The sequence below is a fragment of the Poecilia reticulata genome, chromosome 18 (genome assembly GCF_904066995.2).
Source record: "Poecilia reticulata chromosome 18, P_reticulata-male-v2, whole genome shotgun sequence".
NCBI classification, from domain to species: domain Eukaryota; kingdom Metazoa; phylum Chordata; class Actinopteri; order Cyprinodontiformes; family Poeciliidae; genus Poecilia; species Poecilia reticulata.
In genome coordinates, this window is record NC_088847.1 from 5838232 (window position 1) to 5863916 (window position 25685).

General features: G+C 36.8%; 2 protein-coding genes across 3 annotated transcripts in view; one reads left to right on the top strand and one right to left on the bottom strand.

Moving 5' to 3' along the window:
• Nucleotides 1-7676, top strand: part of mrpl48 (mitochondrial ribosomal protein L48) — a 64971-nt gene extending 57295 nt beyond the window's left edge. The window contains exon 9 of the mRNA XM_017307437.2: nucleotides 6847-7676. The gene's annotated coding sequence lies outside the window, so the exon portion shown is untranslated. The remainder of the gene's footprint in view (nucleotides 1-6846) is intronic.
• Nucleotides 7452-16249, bottom strand: LOC103472733 (sterile alpha motif domain-containing protein 9-like). Of its 2 annotated transcripts, XM_081599064.1 has the most exons (5): nucleotides 16092-16249; nucleotides 12641-12698; nucleotides 9794-12554; nucleotides 8435-8470; nucleotides 7452-8295 (listed from the first exon to the last, which is right to left on the bottom strand). In XM_081599064.1, the coding sequence occupies exons 3-5, from the start codon at nucleotides 12537-12539 to the stop codon at nucleotides 8240-8242; spliced, it is 2838 nt and encodes a 945-aa protein (XP_081455190.1). In that variant the 5' UTR covers nucleotides 12540-12554; nucleotides 12641-12698; nucleotides 16092-16249; the 3' UTR covers nucleotides 7452-8239. The 2 variants fall into 2 exon arrangements, with proteins under 2 accessions (XP_081455190.1, XP_081455189.1); XM_081599063.1 differs by having other exon boundaries at nucleotides 9794-12698.
• Between the last annotated feature and the right edge of the window lie 9436 nt (nucleotides 16250-25685).

A 25685-nucleotide genomic window follows, 5' to 3' on the forward strand; every position in this document is an offset into this window, starting at 1 on the left:
AAATGTAAAATGCATCTTACTTTGCATTTTACTTTGATTTATCTAGGGGGAAAAGATAAAAAAATGACTTTGACTTTTTAAAAAAGCTTTTATTTTGAAATTATACATCAGATCTGGTTGCAACTTTCTGATATATATATATATATATATATATATATATATATATATATATATATATATATATATATATATATATATATATATATATGAGAGAGATATTAGTTTTTATTTTGTATTAGTTTCTCAGCATATATTATTTTCTGTTTGCAAATGCAGCGGCTGGAAACCTATTTTGAGTAGCTCAAACATGGACCGGATGTGCGCTTTTATTGTGAAAGCAGCACGTAAATGGGTGTACCATAATGTCTTGAGCTACCGCGCACTTGTATATCGTGTGCTGGGCCGGCTGGACGCAGAGCCGGCTAGCTTTACCGCGGTGTTCTACAGCTAAAAATTAGCATCAACGCTAAAGTAAGCTACAATGTACTCAATAGCATGTGGAGAGTCACAACCATATTGAGTAACATGCAATTACTCCATTCAATATCTTAAAATTAGTGTATAAGCTAAAATTTGCCAAAATGCTAAGTGTTGTTAAAAAAACATAAGACTTCTTCTGCTCTTTTGAAATACTACTTAACTTACAATAAGTACTACTCAACAAGAATTGTGCAGTTATGTTTTTCTGAAAAGTGAAAATTTTTCTTTTTTTGTCGTTGGTGGTAAATGTATTATAAAACAGCCATTCAATACAAAAGCAAAAGTCTGATTTATACTATGGAGCAGTTCGCCACCAGAAAAAAACGCTTATCTCAACACCAAATTAATTATTGTTTATAAAACATAAGCTCTTTTTAAATACTGTTTATCTGTTTAGACACTAGAAATTTAGTTGGTAAATTTTGGAAAAGTAAAATTCAGATGTTTACTTTGCTCCCAGAAAACGTGTTAAGAGATGAACCAATACATTGCTTCCATAGCAATGTATTGGTAGCAAGTATTAGCATTAACCTTAGCATAAGCCTTAGCTAAGTGCTAATTAGTAGTTGCGAATTAGTGCAATGATTAGCATTAGCCTTAGCAGTGCATTAGAAGTGGCATTCTCCCTAAAATAAGCTTTTAGCAATTTTTCTTATTAGACGTGTTTAGCACACTTAATGGAGGAAGTCAATGTAGGACAAGATGTTAATGACACCTCACATGCCACTGTCCCTGTGTGCATTAGCAAAATGCAATCTTATTTTTTTATGATTCTTTTGGAGGAATGGCTTTTTCCTCACTGAGTGGCCTTTCTGCTCGTGTTTGTACAGGACACGTGTCACTGAGCAAAGCCTAGGGGTGGACATTTATCATATTGTGGAAAAATTCATCATGATAAGAATTTTGAATAATTTTTGTCATAATTTTCAATCATTGATGGTAAACACATTAAGAATTTGAAACAGATAAGTTCATATTCTTTGTGAACAGTCAGTGAGTGAGACACAGAGGTAAAATTAAGAGATCAATTAACCTCTTCGGCACATGCCATGGCCACATGGCACATGGCCTCTAATCATTTTTTTTTTCCCGGAAGGAAAAACCGGAGCACCCGGAGAAAACCTATGCATTTAGTTTAAAGTAGCGGTTCTCAACGTGGGCGGTACCGCCCCCAAGGGGGCGTTCAGAGGACGGCACGGGGCTCTGGCGGACATTTTTACAAAAGGGGGCGCTGGGATGCCTTTGGGGGCGTTTATTCGAAGGTAAACTTTACACCTTAAATGCACAACAATGCCAGCTTAGACTTTGAGCAACTTGGTAAAACTGTATTGTGTAACATTAAATCATGCTTGTGTTGAGGAAAAATGACTATTTATAGTGTTTAACACAGTTTAAACCTTTTAGAACGAATTTCTTAAGTTTGAACAGGTTTGTGTTAGTGATTTAAAACCCTAAGAACTATTGCTGGGTTAAGTATTTAAAGTACAAAGGAGAATAGAGGATCTGCAAGAGAATTTCGGCTCAGACCCCTGGGGTCTTATCAAAGAAGACAGGAGGTCATAAATTAACATATGCAGGAAGGTGGAGGACATTATCACTTGAATTACTGAGAAAGGGAACTTTGGTCGGTTCACGTAACCAGGATGAGAAGTCTTCCAGAACTAACATCTGACATGGTGAAAAAACTGAATATAACATAAAATGTTTTAAATCACTAACATTTAATTTGTAAGACATTTTTCATAGTTATTAATAACATGTTTTTGACTAAAAATTCTATTATCTTGTTTTAGAATTAATTTAGTTAATGATGAATGTATTTAAAATTGTATTATTTCTGACTATATTAGAATCACATGAAAATGTTTTGTTTAGTATTAGAAAATACTTAGGTTTATGGTGAATGAATGTCTTAATTCTTATTTGTTTCTAATTCCTAATTAGAAACAGGAACTGTACTTCATTATTTTCTGTTTATTATCTATTGCTTTTGGTTTGATATCAGGACTAAACTTTGGAGGTGCTGAGTGCAGAAGAACAAATTGGGTTTTTGGAGAACTTTTCATTGAATTAAAAGTACAGTATTAAAGGTTTGTTCCTGGCAGAGCAGAAGAGAAACCAGAATTTCACAGCTACCTGTGAGGTTCCTGCATCTGTTTCTCTTGGCCCAGATGGCTGTAGAGCCGGATAGCGTTAAGAAAATACATTTAAAATAAGTTAGTTTTAGAATTTATCATGACTTGATTGAAATACCATAATTATAGTTTTAAAATTTATAACATAGTCTGACCTATTGATATATATTTTACTGTAGTTAAAGCAGATGGTTTGTCAAGATGTCTGATCTGCTCTTTGTCTGTTGGGAAACAATCAGTAGGAAGTTCTAGCTTTTCACACTGATCTGTGAAAGCCATAAACCACCATGAATTCGGAGAGTCTGCTTCTACCTTATTTAACAAAAGGTGTTTGATCTTGTGAACAAATTGCGGGACTTTTTCTAAATTTAAAAGGGCCAGAGATGCCTTCCAATTGGTCAAGTAGAGATACGCCTTATTTGAATACATTAAAGAGGAAAACACACCTACAGGTATAAAAGTTTGTGCACAAGGGAAACAATTTAGAAAAAGCTGATTTATTTTACTTCTGCACCAGCTCTTTCTCCAAGGACGTCCTTGATATTTCTTTGTCTTCTTGTCTCAGGTAACAATGTTTGTATCTGTGTTTCTTCAGTTTCCTGTATTATCTTATACTTTCTTCTGATTGGATTAAATTCTGTAATTCTGTGACGTCAACATGCATTGTTGTGTTTTTGTCCCCACACGTGGCCACGCGAGAGAACCCGGGATCAAAAGGAAGAATCAGAGCCAGAGTTTTGCTAAATTTAATTGTAATATAAAAATTCTTCCTTAACACTTGGCAGCAACTGTATCGATGGCAGCTCTTCTTCTATTCAGTGTTTGTTAGCTTCTGTTAGCTTCTTGGCGCAGCTCCGTTCTCCTGCTACTGGTAGCTAAAATCACGATACCCTCACTGTGTATCCCTCTGAAAAATGAACCCATTTAAATAAAGAAATAAAGAAATCCCTCCATGGGTGATGCCACAATAGAGAGCGTTCATTTTATAGCGTTAACACCGGTGCTGTAAGTGGTCCGGTATGAAACAGGGGTGATAGAACAACACAGCACTTTTAAATTTCAATAATCAGAATGCAGAAATTGTTTCCGTTGTTTTAAAAGGTTTATGTCAGTCTGCCTTTTCCCCATCGATACGCTTCCCGACCGCCCTGCACCTTAGGGGCTTAAAAAAAAAAAGACGCGCACATTGCGCAAAACTCTGAAACAGGAGAAGCGGGACATAAAACGGAGCGACGAACTAGATGTGAATTATGGCATAAAAACAGAGAATCCGACGCTGAACAGTGAAAAATAAACGCATGATGTGAAAAACATGATGATTAGGCAGCGCAGCAGGTGATGAGTGAAGATTACTGATGGTCAATAAACAATCAAATAAATCTAGCAACAGGAAAGAAACTAAAGTGGACACAGCAATAAACCAAGAGAAGATAATACTAATCAAAGGGAACTAAATAGAAATGAATGAAGAACAAAATGCAAGAATAAACTAAGAAACTAAAGTAAATACAGAGGAATAAAGTGGTATGGCAAGACCTTTTGAACAATAATTAATACAGAGTACTGTATGGCAAGAATAAACAGACACTATTTCCAGATAAAAGGCAAAATAATATTGTTTGATTGCCATGGGTTTGTTGAGACCACATCTAGTACTGAGAATAAATATATCTTACAGACCATAACAGTAAAGAACTGATCACTTATTTATGTTTTAATTAGATTTGATATATTTATTTCTTCAATATTATTTTTTATGTCTGTTACTGTCATGAGGCTGATGACTCCATGACACTTTCAATTTAACTCATTAGGATTTGATTAAGAACCAGATTTGTTCTTTGTAATTTCTGTCCAGTAAAACTACTAATCTATAATCAATAGACAGGTCTATACAAAGATATAATCCATGTTTCTGTCTCATATTTGTATGGTATTAAAAGGACCTGGAACTTTTGTTTTTCCACTGAAAGCTCTGATTTGCACAATAAATGCCACATGGGTGAAGTTTTATGGATGATACTCTGATGTCCGATTCTCCTGAAGGCAGCACAGAGCTGCACCACCAGAAACCCACAGAAACACTGAAGAGAAGAAGAGCTATAATTAATGTAGTTACAGTTCTATCCAGGTTTTAATGTTGCAGAGCTCAGTCGTTTTGCAAATAGTTCAAAGTTTAAACTGCCATTGGTGTACATCTTTTATCTGCTCATTTTGTGCAAGATTTAACAACTAGAAAATGGCACAAAACAAGAATATTATTTTCCACTGTGATTGGCTGCTGTTAGGCCTACCGATTTTAACTTGAATATTTATTGCATTTTTCGTAGACGCCTGTGAAAATAATTTCTATTCCCATGACTTTTTTGTTCTCTGGGAAATAATTTTTGATGATAAATACAGAAACAAGCATAAAAATCAAAACATCTACAATAGTGATAGTAATATTGATGATAAAATATAGTCAGTGAAAGTAGCCTGCAAATTCTTTGGTGGGGGGCGGTGAGGGACCTGAATAAAGGCTAGGTGGGTGCTGGCCCAAAAAAGGTTGAGAAACATTGGTTTAAAGAGTGTGTCTGTCATGAAACGCGGGTAATGGTGGTGAGAGAAAACGCAGCTGACCCAGGTAGGAGATGAGTCATGGTTTTCATGATGAAAAAACAGCTCAAAACAGTCCAAGGAACAGGCAGCACAGTTGAGCGGAAGGCTAATGCTCATCACTGGTAGCAACTGATCAAACAAGACTGACACAAGAGCTGAAGACGACAGAGGACAGGAACGACAGTTCCACTGTGATGACTAGGATCCGACAAAACCACAGAGACAAGAGGTGGCATAAATACACAGGGAGTAATCACAGAACGAGACACACTTGGGAACAATCAAGGGGGAAGACAGGACAGCACAAAGACAAGAAACAGAACCTAGAATAACACACAGAAAAATTCAAATCCTCACAGTGTCCATTTGAAGAGTGTCTCCAACAGTTAGAGAGCGAGAGACAAAGGTAAACTTAAAAGACACCAATTGGTCTAATCACTTATTTCCCCCGAATGGTTGGAAAAACCGGAACACCCGGAGAAAACCTATGCATTTAGTTTAAAGAGTGTATCGTAGAAAGAAACAGTGTTCAGTACAGGTAGGGATACAAGTTATTTATTAATGAGTTAATCTAAAGTTGATTAGACTAAAACAGAAAATTATGGTTATGGCCAAACAAAAGAAAGTCTGTGCGGACGTTATTATTTAATGATTGGAACTATCCATCCATCCATCCATCCATCCATCCATCCATCCATCCATCCATCCATCCATCCATCCATCCATCCATCCATCCATCCATCCATCCATCCATCCATCCATCCATCCATCCATCCATCCATCCATCCATCCATCCATCCATCCATCCATCTTCTTCCGCTTTCTCCATCCACTTCGGATCACAGGGGTAGCAGCCTAAGTAAGGAAGCCCAGATTTCCCTTTCCCCATCCATTTGGTCCAGGAGTTCCCAGATCAGCTGAGAAACATAATCCCTCCATCGTGTCCTGGTTTTCTCCACTCAATTTCCCTGAGGAAAAACCTTCCTGCCTGCCAGTGTAAAAGTAAAAGGTGTAAAAGGCCTTTCAGGCCTCCCTTTGCTAGGGGGTGATGGCTTCAGCTGTTTCTTTTCTTTTGTTGTAAGGTGGTCTTCTTTAAATGTTGGCTCTATCTTGCCTTCACGTAGAACCAGAATTCTTCGATTACATATTGATTGTGTTTTGGGTAGCTGAAGGTTTTTTTCCTGGATCAGTGATCAAACTCTGACTTGTTGATGGTTGGTTTGTGTTTGACCTTTGCTGTAATCTTTAGGTCCTTCCAAAGTAACATCATATTTTACCTTTGCCTCTTTGCTCGTTTTGGATTCCTTCAAATTCTGATCCATTTTCTCTTTGGGGTACAATTGTGTCAAATGAAGCACTTGGTCGGTGATTTCTTTAATGTGTTTTTGATCCCTCTCCCTGTTTTCGAATAATACCTTTATCTGGTGATTTAAGGCTCTATTTTCTGTCTTCAGGTCTCTCCACTCAGATTCTGTGTGGGCAAACATTTTTTCACAGCCTCAGTCTCTCTCTGTTGTTGTTAGGCTAAGAGCTCGGAGGTCTCAGCCTGCTGCTCCATGAGTTTACTCACCTGGTGTTCTTTTTTCATCAGACGCTCTTTTAATTCTCTGTTTTGCTGTTTTTTCCACAGCTAACATGCCTGAAGATAAATTGATCCTTGCATTAAACATTTGCTTTGTTTTATCTATGGCTTCCTTCATTGGAGTTTTTGGAAGTTTCTTTTCAATACTTTTTTTCCTTCCCTGCCTCTTTCAACTGCTTTTCCAGAGTTTTTACCTTGGCCTCAAGAAGGCTGTACTTGTCTTTTTCTCTCAGAATCTCACTATTCTTCATGCCGATTTCATTGATCTTTCGGGACACCTCAGACTCAAGTTTCTTCACTTCACTTTGATGCTTTTCAAACTTCAAATTTTATGCTGTGATTGGAGACATCACTCGCCTTTTTTCTGCCTCAATCTTCTCAACCTGCACTTTTGAGTCTCTCTCAAGGTTTTTCAAGAGGTTTGAAGCTCTTTGACTTTATTATTGTACTGTTTTACTTCAGTCAAAAACTGAGTCCTGTGGGAACTCCGGTTATAAGTGTAATTGTGTGAGTGTGACACTGTGTTGAACAGTGTTGGTTGGTTGAATCTCCTTTTGCATGAATCACTGCAAACAATCAACCATAGAAGGTTGATTGTGTGCTTTAGTGATCAATTATCTTTAATCACATTTGTAAGATAAACAGAAAATCAGTTATTTTTCATACTTTATTAGTGTACTGTCACATATTAAAGGCATACATCAAATGAGTGTTTTAAATGACTTTCTCTCCAGGAGAAATGAATCTGTTTTAATGAGCGTAAACAGTAGCAACACATCTGACCTGCTGCTCAAGTGTCTGGAGAAATGTTTACTTTTTCATGGAAGAAATGAATAGTGTTTACATGATTAAAAGTTCTGCTTTCATTTTTATGGATAGAGGTGTTTTTGGCTTTATGTGTCAGAAAACATGTTAATGTCATTACACAAGTTTACGAGCTTGATGTAGCAAAAAATCTAAATGAAACAGAAGACAAAGATATAACAAAGATTTGCACTAATTTTGCACGTATATAAAAAAAGGCATGGCTCAATACAAGAAGAAAATTCAATTAATAGTAATACTGAACATTTGATAAAATAGTAGATGTATTTGGGAAATAATATTAGGACAAAATAAAAATGTTAGTACCTCTTTTTTTTCTCTGTTGTAATAAAAAAAAAAATACATTTAAGAAAATCCTCCAAGACCCAAAACAACAGTCTTCCATGTAAGGTAAATTATGACATCTTTTTGAGTAATTATTTCACAAAACAACAAATCATAAACAATACAAAACTCAGTGAATTACATAACCATCTTTAAAAGACGTCATCGCAGTGTCATGTAAAGTAACAGTGAAATGTATTCACGCTCTTCTTTCTAACTTTGTGTCCATTCATTCACCGATTTCGGACTTCGGCCCCGCTACAGTCCTCTCAGCCTCATCTCTGGTCTTTAACTAGACCACATCAGCACCTTGCTTCTGTCCTGTTTCAGTCATTCCATTGCTGCGTGCTGCAATCATACAACAATATAAACACTTCTTCAGAAGGACACAATTATAAGGAGAGCAAATGTTAGTGATTATTGTAGTCTTAGCATCACAAATGCACTTGAAAAGCAGTTAAAGTTGGAACAAATGGTATTTTCTTACCATCTACGTGATCAGGGCTTTTTATTTTTTGGTTTCCTAAAATGAAGAACAAGGAAAAACTCAGAACTGATGGTAAATATATATACTGTATGTATTTTTTTAAAAAGCAAAAACTTTGCATACAGAACATGCATCTGGATATCAATAAATTAAAATATCAAAAAGTTAACTTTTCAGTAACTCTGTTCAAAAGGGAAATTCAATTTTGAATGGATTTATTATTAACACTGGAATATGTTTGAATCATGTTTGGTTGTTTTGATTATGGCTTATAACCAGACCTACATTCAATTTTCTCAGATACTATCAATATTGCATAAAATAAATTACACATTTTCAACAAAAGCAAGTAGTTAACCTTCTGCGAAATACTGTGTGTTGAACAGTGTTGGTTGGTTGAGTCTCCTTTAGCATGAACCACTGCATCAACCTGTTTTTCTCTTGAAATAATCGCAGCCTCCATCTATTATGGATTGTTGGCTCTTGTGTGTCTCACCGTCCTCTTGGTGATTCTCCATAGAGCTCAGGTGAAGCATGTTTCCTGGTCAGTCCATATTTGTATGTGTGTGGTGACCCCTGAGCCACCACCTTCAGCTGCAGTCAATGTAATGGCTTTACTTCCATATGTACGCTGATGACACACAATTTTAGAAGCCAACGCGTAACCCTAGTCCATTAGACTCAATGGGTCAGTGTGTCCATGGTAGCAGTGAGTGGATGGTTCAGATTATCCCCATAGTCTGATAGAAATGGTGGAAGAACCATCATTTCTTGCCACAAAAGTGGGAGGGGTCAAATAGATTCAATATGGCTAAACACCACAGATCATGACATTAATGTCTCATGATACGAGATACTAGACAAAGAAAAACAGATGCTCTTATTTTTAGTATGTTGTAATACTTTCTATGAAGATGTCTGTAAAGCAAAATACTTATCCTGACCAAATCTAGAAAAATGGATAACATCAAACAAGTACTTAAATCACTGTATTGATTGGTGATATCAAAGGGTCGATTTAGAAACTCTTCTATTTGTCTTTAAAGCAGTAAACGGTTTGGAGTCTAAATGCATTTCTGAGTTCCTTGTCAGAATCATCTAGACCCCTCAGGTCTTCAGAGACCTGCTTTTACTCCAGAACTAAACGAGACAAAGTGGCAATTAGTTTCTTCAAACTAAACAAAAGTTGTGTGACCCTGGGACCCTGCCCACAAATTAAGTGCCAGAGCAACATATCTACTTTGACAATTTTTAAAGGGTCAACTCTGAGATACTAATGCATGTAGGTCTTGTAAATACCATCACACTACAATGTAAAGAAATATGTAGTATTTTCTTTGTAGTGAGTAGTTTTCTTACCCTCTGTGACCAGTTCTCTTCTCCGAATGCTGAAGGCTACTGGACCTTTGATGGTAAATCCAATGTAGAAGGAGACATGACCTGATCTGCAGAGACAATCCCTTCGGTTTGCGTCTACCTCAATTTCGGTGTCTCTGAATCTTGCATAGACTCTGTAGTTTTGCACCACTCCTTCAACTTTGAGAAGGCGCTCTTCAACTATGGAATCTCTGAAGATACTCTCATTCTTCCAGTTTGTGTTTGATTCTTGCAGTGCATCTTTGGTCCACAAGATCTCAAGAACCCGTCGGTGAACAAATCTGTTCAAGCTTACGCCTGGTCCAAGAAAAAACAGAGGTCGGAGGTATCTTGATCTATACATCGCCTTGTATTCTCGCTCATAAGCATGACTTGCACTTTTTATTAACTGATAGAGATCGGGAACTGGTTTGTCTTCATCATTTGTAGGCCAAGACAGAAGCAGAGAGAGAAGGTGATATTCTGCTTGTGTGACAGAGGACGGTGGCTTTCTTAGTTTTAAATCATGTTTATAATCATAACTGGATATTGCCTTGTTTTTGTTTGAAAGCATGATCTTTGCAAGTATAAAGTTGACAAAAGCATCAGTAGTGGAGTTTTTTCCTTGTGAAATTTCCCTCCACCACTCTATGATATATTCAATGTGTGAGGTGCATGTTCGGTCTAGACATGAGAGGACCCCAGCAGAGGTGATGGCCAGTTTCTGCTTCAGTTTTTGGAAGGTCTGTTGGAGTCTGTCATTGTGTTCAGGGACAGAATCTCCAACATACTTTTTGTAGCATGCTGAAGCTTCTCTAGAAACATAAGCTTTGTCTTTTCTCAGGACAGACTGTGAATAAGTGAGGAAGGTGTCAAAGAATTCCATTTTTTTCTCAACTTTCTCCCTGAGATTCTCTATGAGGTCCCTGAACCTAACGAGTTGTTTGTCTCCAAGTGATTCCAGGACGGAGCCCATCTGCACATTCTTTGTAAGCACGTCCTTCCAAGTCTCATTTTGGATGACGAGTAGCTCAAAGAGAATGTTACAGACCTGCAGGAAACCAAACTGCCCTCTGGTGTTTAAACCCCACATGACTTTAGATTTCTCATCTTCTGTCAAACTTTTCCTGTGTTCCTCTTCAGCAAGTTTTTCTTCATGCTCAAAAGCTTCAATGGCCTTCTGGGCCAACTGCAACAGTTCTCTTGGTTCAATTGAAAGCTTTTTGTTCCTCAGATGGTTTTTATGAACTTGGCCCAACGTGTCAGCAATAACAGATTTTTTGGGGTCACGTTTTATTGCCTCTTTTGCCCAAAATTCAGCCTCTTTGAAGTCTTCAAGTTCTCCATAACAAAGCCTGGCAAGTGCCTGGGGGAACAAAGAGTTCTTATCAAACTTCTTTGATGCAACCTTGAGAACCGATGCACTCTGGTTTTTATCTTCTATCTCGTTAATGTGCAAAATCAGAGTAGAAAATTTCTCCAGATCCGAATCTTCGATCGACCCATCCTTTTTATGCTCTCGTTTTGTCAGCAAGTCCTTGATGAAGCCAAGCAAACATGGAGAAACCTCATCTGGACAAAATCGGAGCAAGAAGTTTCTCGCCGTGTCACTTCTGGGCACTCCTGCAATAGCCAGTAGTTCAGTGCAATGCTTTGCAATCATTGGATGAGCCATCCGGATTCTGTTCTCATACCTTTTGTGATGTTGAAAAGAGATAATGAGATGACTGAAAGGCTGCATTCGGGTCACCAGTGAGATGTCGCCCTCCAGGGAGTTGTCATGTCTGAGGAAGTCTAAGCAGTCAGACTCTAGTAGATAGGAGCCTGGTACATAGGCATTCAGCAAGGACAGGAAGGAAAAAAGTTGTGTCTTCAAGGGTTTCTTTTTCCTTCCAACCGTGTTAAGGACAGCACATGCTTCTTGGATATAATCCCGTGAGAAATTACTGTGTAGTATGTTGAAACCATGGAACTGGGAGGCTTTGGCTCCATATTTTCGTCTGAGCTCTTCCTTCTTGGTATTCAGTTCTTCCTTTTCAGTGTCTGAGAGGGTTCTTTTGAGGATGACACAGTCAGTGTCATGACCCTTCATGAAGCCCTCTTGTTCTCTGTAGTGTTCGATTTTGAGTACGGCGTGGTCACTTCTCACACAGATGAATAAAATTACCACAGGAATATCAACATCTATCTGCTGTTCTTCGATCTCTGCCATGATGCTGTCCTGAAGATGCTCCAAAGTGAACTCTTCATTTATCAAGAGCAGCACAGTGTTGAGATCATCTTTGCTGCCTCCAGTAAAAAGGTGAACAACTTCCTTTGCAATCTTTGTGCACTCCAGAGGGGAACCCATTAAGGCAGCGCATCTGAGGGTTTTTCTCATGTCCCATAATACTTGCATGGCCAGTGTGGTTCCCCCACATCCTTGCTGGTGAAGCAGTTTAACTGTTGGTGTTCCGATGTAGTTTCTCCGTTTGTGAATCTGCTGCACAAGTCTTTTATACCCATCTCTTTTGATTAATGAAGATCCCGTGCCATTTGACTCAGCCAGATCACTGATGTGAAAGTTTAACCATTCAGCTGGTGCTCCTCTGAGAAACTTCTTTTCTGCTTGTTCAGCAGTTTCTTGGTCTATGGTCTCTTCTTCAAACTGATCTGCATAAATGACATCCAGAACAGTAAAGAAATCTCTGATTTCTTCTGAAAAAAGCTTTTTGCCTGCAGATGTGGGCAGTGCTGTTTTTCTGGACATTTTTGCCTTGTTCACCTGTAGATGAAAGACATGCGAGATTTGTGAAACTGCAAAGTAAAACATCATTACAACAGATATTGCTTCAATAATTTTGTTTTTACCTGTTCTCAATAGGAACTTTGTTTCTGAGTCAGGCTCAGTCCACACATAGCCGGATATCTGGGGGGAAAGAATACATTTTTATGCGTTTTGGCCTTTCATCCACATGAAAAGTGTTTTATATCACTAAAAACGATTACTTATGAAAACTGCAACCAAAGTGGAGATTTGAGAAAACTCTAATTGTGTCTGCATGTGTACAATCAGTATCCCACACATTAGTCTGTGATAAATAATACTCTAATATAGCTACATACTTACTTTGATATGATTCCCAATCAACATTATCTTGTGTCTTATTATTATTATTTTAGATTTTAATATGCTAAGTAAAAGTAGTTCAACCTATATATCTGTCCACGCAAATGCACCAGGCACTATATTTAATCTCTAACAATAAGTTGTGCTTCTTTTGAAGCAATCTGATTGACAGCTTTTACAGGTTTTAGTTTTGCACTACACTGCCCTCTATGGGTTTGACATGTTTAAAACATCACATGTGGATTTAACTTTTCTGAAAGCGATCCTGTGTATAATATTACTTTTTAAATCAATGTGATTGAGATATTTGTTTTTATTAAGACCCTGTTATCTGTGTAGAAGACCTTAGAAGCTTATTCAAAATGAAGAAAACCGAATACTGGCAGATTCTGAATTATTGAACATAGTATATTTCTGAATGTACCAAAGTGTTTTTATGTTGATATTTTCATTTGGAAGCGTTCTTGTAATAAAGCAGCTAGCATAGCAGAGAGAGAATATCAGAGCTAAGTTACGTCTTGCTAGTTTGATCAACCCTCTTGATCTAATTTCTACTCTTTTCCCATATTTGGATGTAGAAGTTCAAGGAAAGTCCATCCCATTTTGTTTGATATGGTCTCTTTTAAGACCTTGGATGGAATACTCAATAGAGCTTTAAGTCGATAATTAACTCTACTGTTTGTTTAAACAGCTACGTCATTTATGACAGTACTAACATAACAGATAAAATGAAATTTGATAGAATCCCATGACCAAAGGATCCCGTAAAAGAAATGATGACCAGAGGACAAAGTTTTGCACTTGCAAATTTCAAGTGTTCAGCAGAAATCTTATCCATACAAAAACCAAAACATCACAGAAAAAGTTCTTGAACTTTACTAATTAAATTATCAGGTGTTTTATATGGTTTTCTTACATGCATAGCAGAAAACAATATAGTAAAGTGTATATTATTCAAGTTTAGAGGCCTAGATGTTCCTCCAATCCTGGACTAAAATGACTTTTCAACAAACTCAGTGATATGAGATTGTTCTACAGGAAAGGAAGCCATTACTCATAAACACTGAAAAAAAAATCTCTATTAACCTTTAATATTATATAATTTGTGCTTACAAAGAGCTCTGCCTGTGGGCCACACTCATCAACAATCTTTAACTTGATTACAGAGAAGTTTTCTATTAAATTCAGTTTGTTGATTCCATGACAATTCACAAAAAAATGTTGCCTCGACGCATGTTTCAAAAAAGTCAGTTGATTCTGTCTCACATACAGGTAAGTTGAGTATTTCCTGCTTTGTCAGTCCTTCTGACATAAAACGTGTAAAAACAATGTCTTCTCACTTAGAGAGCAGTTGCTCAGTGATTTCAGCTTCCTGCTTATTTTGTCTTTCTATTTTGTTTCTATGGAGCTACAGTAGCTGGCAGGTAAAAATCAAGAATGTTAACAAGCATGAAGTTAGCAACTCATATTTATTTCATCACACAGCAATGTAAGGGTTTCTTCTTAAATTTAGGTAATGAAATTGAACTATTTAAGAAATGTTCCAGATTTTGGACACACAGAAAAGCCTAGAATCACTATAAATAAACCTGATGATGAGCTTTATGTTTATTTACAAATTGTGTAAAGTTTTTACTAGGGGTGCACCAATTGCAGATTTCTGTCCAATCGCCGATTTTTAAAAAGCCTGACCTGCCGATTCCGATTTTGGCCGATGCTGATTTTTTTTATTTTTTTGTCTAAAATGTTGCTGCATATAGAAAGACAGTCACTGAGTTGTCAACAGTGGGGCGACGACTGTTAACTGTAGACATAAAAACATGACCTGGTGGGCGGGGCTAGCAATTAAACTTCTCTCATAGAAGAGGACAGTAGTTGTCTTTTAGACCGTTGGCAAGGTAAATAAGACCAGTGGATAACATTGGCTTCACATTTTTTCTGATTCACCAATCAGAAAAAATCTGGGCCAATTTATCGTAGCATGATAAATTGCTATGATAAATAGCATTTTGCTACGATATTATAAATAGAGTCACAGGAAAAGAAAGTGAAACATTTACTACTTCTCGTATTATCAACATAAAACATAATGGTTCTAGCTTTTAACAGGATTCAAAATAATCTAAATCTAACGCACAAGCGGTGAAATCTATAGATCTAAAAAATATCAATTATAGCCTAATATCTGCTCCAGGCAGAGAAATATTATTTTGACATCTTGTTTAGAAACCAGAAAAGGATGAAGTGAACTTTTTTGGTTTTCTTAGGAGCCCTCTGCTTTAAGAAAAGATCTATCCTAAGGTTTGCTTATGGCTTAAGTTATAATTTTTTGCACATAGAATATAATTTGCTGCATTGTAGCAGGAAGTTCTTCATGTTCTCTCCTGGTCCTCCATCTTCCTCTACTGTCTAAAGACATGACAGTTAGCTTCATCGGTCTCTGTAGTTTGTATCCTGTGTCTCTGTGTTGCCCTGTGGAGTACTGTCCATCTGTCCAGAACTGACCCCACCTGAAATCCAATGACCGCTGGAGATACTCACCAGCTACCCCAAAGCCCTGCAGGGAGAAGCGGACAAACCGCACATGGATGGATGTTTTTCTTAGCCAAGTGTCTGCTAGCTACTTAAGCTAGCAGGCTCTCTGCCTGGAGCAGATATTGGGCTATAATTGATATTTTTTAGATCTATAGATTTCACCACTTGTGGGTTAGATTTAGATTATTTTGAATCCTGTTAAAAGCTAGAACCTTTATGTTTTATGTTGATAATACGAGAAGTAGTAAATGTTTCACTTTTCCTGTGACTCTATTTAGCCTGCTTTTTTATTTTTTTTATTGAACTTGCGTTTTGGATTGCACTTATTTTGGCTCTAAGCCCAGATTACAAAAAAAATAAATGAAGATATACCACACACCAAACAAGGTTTCATAGTAACTGTAGTAAAATATTGTCAAGTAAACAGAGTCCAGTCTAACTACATCAGATAAAAGAGGCTGGGCCTTTGATGCTTCTAGTCTAACACTGAGCTGTGATTACTGCCTAACTACATAATCCTGAGTTAAACCCTGTACTGATCTGTTGCCAAGGTAAGCCTTTTAAATAGACAAATGTAATATACACTCTGATGCCAGCCTCATTAGAAATAATCAGAGGTTGTATTTTATAAGGTGTAAAAATGTACCAAGTTCTTACGTTTTCGGAGAAGTCTCTCAGGCTCTGTCTGCCTCCGTGAAGTCGGTGCCTCTTCCCTCTGACAGCAGAGCAGAAATGAAACTAGAAACCACTTGGGGAAGGTACTGATTCTTGTCTCTTGCCTGACATGGCTGGTATGCAAAGGGAGTGTCAGCCAGTTTGATGATCATTTCAGGAAAAACAAAAATAAGCAAAACAACTGAATCACCTCCACATTATGTTCGGAAAGGTGTCAGTAATATTTATGTTACGAAACAGGGATTCTGTTTCTTTAAAAAAAATAAAAATAAATAAATTATTCCACTTTCATTTCTAGGGAAACCCACAATGAACAGAAAAAGAAGTGGCGCAGGTTTGTGAGTCATAGTCCACAGTTAGATTAGTTCGTACATGCATTGAATGCGGCATATTTGCTAAACAAATTCTTGTGGCTGTGTAGCTCTTTCGCTAACAGGAAGTGTTTTGTTTTCATTCATGTTTATGGCAGAAAAGTATTGATGTGTCCCTCATGGGGTATATATATAAAGACATTACAACTTGTATGAATTCATTCATATGCAGAAATGCATACATAAACATAAATATATCATATATTGTCTGAATCAAACTATAGAAAGGGCTCACCGGCAGTAGCCCAGGGGAACAATTTTGAGGGAGTCGGGGGTGGCAAATTCTTTTTCTGTTCTTTTTCTCCATTTGTTTCTATAATGCTTGTCTTGCATTGCACTTTATATAAAAATCATACGCTCATATTATGAATTCCACTACTATTTGGGGATTTTTGTGTCACGATACTCAAGTATTTGAAAAATATTGAAGGTATAGTACAATTTTTTTGGGAGATAATACATGTATAGATAGGAAAGCCTCTTAATGCTTTGGGATTTGAGCAGCTGAAATATTTTTAGACACAAGACCATTCAGGGCTTTACAGACCACCACTTGTTTGTTTGTCTTTGTTTTGTTGTTTAATTACGTTTATTAAGAAGCGGAGTTGGTAATGACTGGTGTAATGTGATCTATTTTGGCCGGTTATTTTTTCTTCATGAGGGCTGGTCTCCTGTGTCTCAGCATTAGCACACCTGAGTCCAATAAGGTAATTAGCAGGAGAACTCAACCTACACTGAGGGTGTAATTAAGCCATTTGATCCAGGTGGGTTGGACCAGGGGAATGCCTAAATATTGCCAGACACGATCTGAGGAACCCTGGTCTGATATTACCATAGAGATACCATAGAGCTCTATAATGTGGCCTAATAAGACCATGTAGATGTTGAATAAAAGTGGTCTGAGAATGGAGCCCTGAGGTACCCCACGGGTTGCTTTGTTTGCTTTTTTTTATAATTACCAGTTTAGCACAGGATCAGATAAATCCTGTCTGCTTTTCCATTCTATCAGTTATGATGTTGTGATCAACTATATCAAATGCGGCGCTGAGATCCAGATCACCAAGACAGACTAGACATCAACTGACTTTTCAATTATCTTTAACTAAACTTGTCAGGTTAGCCGTGGGGCTGTCATTACTTATTACTAAGGAATCAAGATTATTGTCCTTTAAAAGAGGCTTGATCAACTTATGAAATGTTTACTATCTGCAAAAAAACAATTAAGGACAACTGTTTCAGTCAGAGAAACTGAATTCAAATTACTAAATTAATCCAGATTTACATCTTTGGTGAAAATTCAGGACGGATTAACAATAGTCACTGTGACCGTCTGGTTCTTTCTAACTCTAAATATTAAGATTTTTTTTTGTAAATATCAAACTGAATCTGACATCCAGTTGCTTTTTTCCCCTCTCACCTTGTCTACACTTTCTCTTTTGTTTCACTTAAAGAGGAAACTTTCCTTAGTTCATGCAGCATTATCCCTCTTGGATTTCTCCAACACGTCAGGTTTTAGCTCTGCCTTCAAAACATTCCCCAGAATCGGATCAAAAACTACAGACATCCGGCCTTCATGGTTTCATGGATTCATGGATCCATAGACACTGGGAGAAGTGGACTATGACACTGGATCCAGTTGAGTTAATGGATGTAGCATCCAGTGAGTTTTTAAAAGGTCAAAACAGATGATTAAATGATGATGTATTAAAGCATCCTCATCATTCATCAACTCATTACATCAGCACAATTCCTGTCATTAACATTTCAATAAACATAAATATTTCCAGGCACTCAAATAAACTTCAATCCCAGCTACTGACCTAATTCCCTTGTCAACTGAAGCTAAAATTAAATTGATATTTATCCTTTTTGTCTGTTTTCCCTCTAAACCTGTTTATTGCGGTTAACCAAGGCAGGTAGAACTGCATTCAGTTACCATAGATATCTTGACAAGAAAGTTACCAAAATAAAAGAATGTAACCTTCACAATAGCTAAAACGAGGAAAGGTAACTTTACAAGGGGAACGTTGAACAGCTGCGAGGGGAGCGCAAAGAGGAAAAACTAACACTGGACTAAATACACAAGACAAGAAATAAAAAACTAAACCTAAGGAAGACCTTTCTGGCACAATAATGAAGAACCCAAAAGTGATCCAAACCCAATAGTGTATTTAACATGATTTCATACGATGATCATCCTCACTGAATCGTCAATGTTCCTCAGATTTACTTTTTTTTAAATTAATCAATTAATAGATCAAATCATTACTGGCCAGCAAACAACAGAGACAATATTTGACCTATACATACATATATACTATAAACTCCTTGGTTTCTAACACACATCGTCATATTCTCCTGTTGTCCTGGTTTTATGTCTGAACAGTTTCTTAAAATGATCTTTTTCACCATTTTCTGCGCTCGACTCTGCATTAATCTTTGTTGTAGCTGAACGATGAGACTTGTAAAATGTATGTTTTGTTGGTTGCTGTTTATCAATTGCAGTTAATTAACCTGCAAATGTTACCTGGAACTAACTGTGGTGAACCAAGTGGTTTCCCTTCAGCTGCACCAGAGACACCCAGGCCAGAGATCCAGCACATGGTCTGTGGAAAAGACGTTCTGATAGTTTTCAGGGTTGACCAAAATCAGTTTCAGTTCTTATCTCACTGTTACGACCGGCGTCGTAAGGTTAATTATACCAACATGAGGGTGCAGGTACCCGTCCCTGATTGGCTTTCCAGAAGACGACGGTAACGTCTAATTGGCTGCTTCCCGGAGGTGATGAATATAAAAGCTGCTGAAGCGGATTTCCTGTGTTCCATCCTCGACTCGTCTCCACCGACCACGCCGCTTTCCTTTGTTCACCTGTGTTGGAGTTCTGGAGTGTAGGAGTGAGCTGCCGTTTGTTTCCTCAGCTTTCTCATGTTTTTCTTAGTTAGGACGGTAAGTTTTTGTCCTTTGGTATATTTACTTTCTATTAGGTAAGTTTCTGTTACTATTTTGGGTAGTTTCCTTTTGTTTGTTTTCAGCAATAGTTCACTCTGAAGCCAAGTACTCCATTTGTAACACCTTTAACAAAAATACATCTTTTTAAAATAAATAATTATCAACTGTTCAACTTTGTGTGTCGGTTGTTGAGATCAGGAGGATGGATCCTTCATGTTGTGACCTGGCCACCCCTACACTGGTCTTAACACTCACAATCATAGTCTTTAAAATGTCATTAAACGTTTAAGGATGGAGTGGTGCCCTGCAAATAGTTGCATTTTTTTCTTTTTATTCTTTATGAGTGTTTAAAAAAATGTACCAAAATCTAACTTTAGATAAAAATCTAATCCCAAGCTTACTTCAAGCTTGTTTTGGTTTTAAATACTCCTTCTATACCATTTGGTTTTTGCATGTCTTTGAAAATAAATATTTTTACACAAAATCTGCTTGCTTCAGAGAAATGTAGGTCAAACATTCAAACTTTTACTGTTCTACTTATTATTCTAATCTATTCTGAGATTAAAGGCAGACTTCTTTTTCTCAGTGGCCCTAATTTTCTTCCGTAGGTTTGGTAGCTATGGCTACTAAGACGTTAAGGATGGAAATCATTTTTTACAAAATGCTGATATTAATGCTTATTGTTAATACAGAATTGGATCTTTTAAACAGATCCAGTTGTTATTCATAAGTTTCTATGTGATCTGGCGAGAGCTCAATAAAAACATTGTAAAACTAAGATGAAAACTTTTCATACTTAAACGAGCTCTAATACACTTGGAGCTTGTTTATGTTTGCTAACACAGCTGCAGTTTTTCAATGCTTGTATTTCCTAAAAGTCACATTCTATTCTGACCAACAACAACCATGCCGGTGAGTGCACCAAAGATCTGGGAGAAACTTCCAGAAAACTGCAAAAATGCTGACACACTGAGCTATTAACCAAAGCTGAAACCCAATTTTAGAGTTCAATTTGATCAGTGGCAACTGAAACGTAGATTAATATATTTTAAGTACATTTTATGTACTATTGATGATTTTGATTGCATTTGACAAATATTTGCTTGTTTCATAATCGGTTACACCATAAATATTTTGTTAGAAACTATGCATTATCACTTTTACAGTAGTTAACTTGCTTCATAATTTAAAGTGTTCAGGCTTCCTACTGTATGTATATTGGAGTTAACTGTGTGTTCCCTAACATTGAATTATGTTTCCAGCTGCTTTTTTATTTACCGGAATACTCCTTACTTGAGAAACTGCCTGTGTGCAGAAATAGTTTTTCTCCCATCTTGCTTTCCCATTCTCCCTCTTTTCCTTGATAATAAAAGACAAGCTAACTGGACGTTAGAACGTGCGGTGGGCAGCTCGCTGGAGCGGTCCGCTGTGTCTTCTCCTTTCATGAAAGCTTGGTAAAAACTCACATAAGTTGTCTTGTGGTTCATTTTACATAGGTTATCGAAAAATGCCTATCATAGTAAATCACTTTGAACTCCATTGTTACCGAAATGTGCTATACAAATAAACTTGATTGATTTAACTGCTGTGGTGTTCATGTTATGAATCTTGGATTGGGAAATTGACGTTATATCTGTGAAACAATACAGATCTTTACTAATAAAGTTTTCTCAATGCAAGTCAATCCTAAGGAAACTTTGGATGTCTCATTTCATCAGGTCTCTGAATTAGTTATCTCTACATAAGGTATCCTCTCAGCTACATTAAAAATAAAACATCCACCAGGCAGAACAACTTTGGTTAGCAAATATATTTTAATATATATATATATATATTCATTTTAGCACAATGACAAAAATGGCATAATTTCAGTTCAGTCTCATAAATCATGACAAAAAAAAAGCCATATGATTATTTCTCCCTCTTATCTATTACAATCACTGCAAAATGATCCTGAAGTACTTCTTACCCCCAGCAGAGGGCACTCTTACAGACAAGTGGTAACAGCATTGAGCCGATGGCGTCTAACGTGGTTATGTAAGCGGAACGTGAACGAATAATTAATGTCGCTCCTCGTTACCTTGTAAATTAAGCACACCTGTTAATAGCGCTGGGAAAGAGCCGGGTCACTTTATCGTCTCAAACCAAATCAATTGTGTACGATATTGAACAGCAGCACATCTACATGACAACTTTTATTTTAGGAATGTTACGTTCTAACTAAGAGGACAAGACAGACTGCCGCTTGCTGCACCATTTGCGCTATACCCAAAACGTCTATATTCGTATTTTCTCAAGAGTACAACAAAAATATGCATAAGTGATGACGTCACACTGGTTCTGTCCACACACAAAAACTCACATTTCAAAAAATATTAAGATTGCCATCAAAGCTCTAAATCCCGCCACAGGAATGTTTTCAGCCTTAAGGGAAACCTCCCACCCCGACACAGTCTGACAAACTTAAAACGAAAAGCGCTTAAACTACATCACTTCAAAGTAGCTTCTTCTTATGTCTATCGCAAAAACACACACTCGTACGCGCGCCCCTCAGATAATCTCAGATTCAGCCACAAACTCTTACCGGAACACCGTGACATTTGCTAAATGTCGACCACATGCATCTACGTCCGGTCAGCCCAGCTACCTGCAACTCAACTGAGTTGCAACGTGTGCAGGTAATACGAGATTTAATTCTACTGCTTTGAAAAGAAAGAATAAAAAACACTAGTTTGTTGCTGTGCAGCTTCGACCAGCACTCATTACAGTGATAGTTGGGTTAAGAAATAAATTATACAAAGGTTGCATTGTGACATTTTCACTTCATACCGTGCCAACTGTGAATTTGCAACAAGTGATGCCTTCCATGTTAAAAATCTTCATATTTTGCTCAGCTTATATCTTAAATATTTTTTCCCACATCTCTTACTACTTACTCGACTCATTTCAGCTTAGCTACCTCCTCTTTTCCTCAAACACACACCCTTCGACTAGTCACTAAAATTTACCTTGAACCATAAAGCAGCAAATAAAAACACCCTGAACAGCACATTGTAAAATGAAATATTGTATTAACAAATTAACTAGTAATTTGTAAGTAATGGAAAAGGGTAATAAAAGGACAACCTTGTTAGCATTTGTTATTTTTGTTGCTTAAATCTTTGATTTAAAAGATTTAGCTCACCTAGCCTACTCAACGATTTTATCAAGCTAACTAGCTATAAAATATGTTGCTAGCTAGATGTGTAGCATATTTAGTTTTGAGTTTACGTCAATTAAAATCCATTATGCTCATTTTCAGCTCAACAGTTTTATCCTAGGAATGATTTGGATAGTTTAGTTTCAATAGTTTGAGACTTCATCCCTCTTTTTCAGAGCTAACATGCTAGCAATGACCAAAGTAGTAACTTTTGCCAAAACCTTCATATTTTTGTCATGATTTGGAAACTCTGAATAAAAGAAAATTGTTGTACAAGCAGTGACCACGACACATCTCATCAAAATACAACACAGTTGAACATAAAGTTACACATTGGAAAATACAAATAAATGAATACCACTTATTTCTTTTTTTTTTCTTTTTTTTTTACCTTTGAAAAACCATCACCCAAAGCTGAAACAGCAAATCATAAATGAAGAAAGTAATAGAAATTAATACAAGGTCTACATGGTTTTTAACCAACCCCTTGACATGTTTCCAGTTAGTAAGACAAAATCAAGACATGTAAAAACAACAATATATAGGCATTAAATAAATTAATCAATTTAAAAACAAACACTGCGACATACATCCAAAATACATATTTACAACCAATTAAAATGTAAAGAAAAAAAAAAAACACAGTCTCATTTTTTAAGGGAAAATATTGGAATGGATTTTAGTCAACTGTTAGCATCAGATGCTAAATACGTCCAAAGCATGTTTGCCTCACACATTGGTTCTAATCATGTAGTCACCTTAAACACAATAAGCTTATACTTTTGCAGCATTTACCGAGCTGATATGTACTTTGTACATGGAAATCCAAATTTGACATCACCTGTGGCTGATATGTTATTATGCGCCAATGGCTACACAGAAAATAAGCTAAGCTACGTTAAAAATGTGAGCTGTGTTAAAGTTGGAGGGACTGTGCTATTTATGGGAGTGGACTTTAAGGAGCAAAACTTGGTGTAAGTAATCTTCGAGAAAAACAACAACAAAAAAAGCTCAGCATAGCCACATTTTGACGGAGACGCGGTTTCAAAAAGTGTTCAAACCAAAGCGTACATCGGGATACCATGAGGCAGCAAGAGATTTGCAAAATCTATACAAAAAAAAGAACAAAAACAAACAGTTGTTTAGTCCCCAACTAATTGAAATTCTATTTGGGAGAGACAAGGAAAAAAAAAAAAGTCACACATTGAAATTCACAAACTGGTATTCAAAATCTACTTCAAATAAAAAAAGGTAAAATTGTTGGCCCCTAACCTCTTTTAGTGATATTGTGTCAAATATTGGAAACACATGCAAAGAAAAATCTGTCTTTTGGTGTGGTTTGTACAAATAGCCAAACTTGTTCAACAGAACTGTTAGTTTGACATTTAGCCAAGGCAGCGTGCATTGTAACACTGGGAATAAGCGTTATGCACAGATCATCGCCACGCTGTGAGATGGATTCACTTTGTGTTCAACCGGCCCAATCCAAAGAAGAGCCAACACCAATTCACCTAAAGTTTGGTCCAGCAAGGGCAAGCTTGGAAACTGGGGAGAAAAAAATCAATAATTTGACACTTCAGATGTTCAACATGCTGTTTTTAACACATGTAGTCCACATTTGGGATATTTGACTATTACTTGTTAAATTACATGTAAAAAGTAGCCTCTGCTTCAAATTTCAAGATGATTCAAGACTTTGTTTTTATTTTCCCCTATTCACCACTTTACAAATTTGCCGTTTTGGTCCCTTTGTACCAGTAGGATTTTCAGTTCTAAAAAAAAAAAAATTGCCACAATCTTAACAACCAAGATTGTAATCGTTCCCAACACCGGGCTTTTTCGACAACCCCTGAAATAAAGCAGAGCCAATTATTTACTAATGCTTGGCTGTGTGATGTAATATCAAATCGTTAGAGAGGAAAATGAAATTAAATGAAATTGCAGGGGAGATTTGAGCCTTTTGGTAATTATTATTCTGAATTTTTCACAATACCAAGACAAATACACTGACATGCAGTCGTTACACAAAGGTATGACGTGGTTATTTGTGAATACGAGAAGATTGGTAACAACACAAAGATATGAACTGGTGATGATTAACTTACCAAAAAAACCTTGTTAAAATTATCTAAATTATGCAATGTCTTACTCAACAGTGAAACAATAACATTTTCTCGATTTAATGCCTTTAAACCAAATTTGATACTTAATAATAGATATGAATAGCAAAAATATATTACTAACAATTATTAAAAGTCAGTTATTAAAATGTGAAGTATTGGAAAACTTATAGAAAATTAAACGGATGCAATAATGCAGCAAAAGTAGTGTCCAGTGCCAAAACATAAAAAGGTTTGTTTTTAACCCCAGTTTCCAGCTATTTTCCCCCCTTCCTCTTTCTAAAGGTGTGTTACTGTCAAGTTTCTACGACCAAAAGTCACATCTTTTGCAAAGAGATCATGCAAATTTAATATAAAACAAGCCTCGGTCCTGTCAAAGACCCGGGCGAAGGACAAACAAAGAATTCCATTCTGTAAAATTGCAGTTTGTGAAAGTTTTTTTCTTACAGACATTGATGCATAGGATACAAATCTGTCCAGCAATACAATACAAGTCAAGCTATATAAAGTAAAAACAAAACAGATCACACAAATCGTGATCCAAACGAAACGTCTCGATCGTTGGCACTAGGGTTGAATTGGAGCATAGTGGCAAAGGAATACAAGCGAGAACAGAGTCAGTGCTCAGGTAAATAACTAGTCATTACAACTGAAAGATCTCGATGCCTCAGTTTTAAATCCCACAGCTTTGAGGACAACAAAGAAAATAGACCACACACATTCTGTACTCACCAACACTGAAGTCCTTAGCAAATCTTTAAAAAGAAAAATCACACAGCTCTCTTTAAAATGGAGAGCTGCTTTGATTGACCTAACGCGTGTGCCGCCGACACCCGTCGCTGCTTTTCACACGCCTGAACGCTCACAGTTGTGGAGAAAAAAAACAAAGAATTCAGGGGGAGTAAACGCAAAAACTCTGCTAAGGCTTCATCGTGGG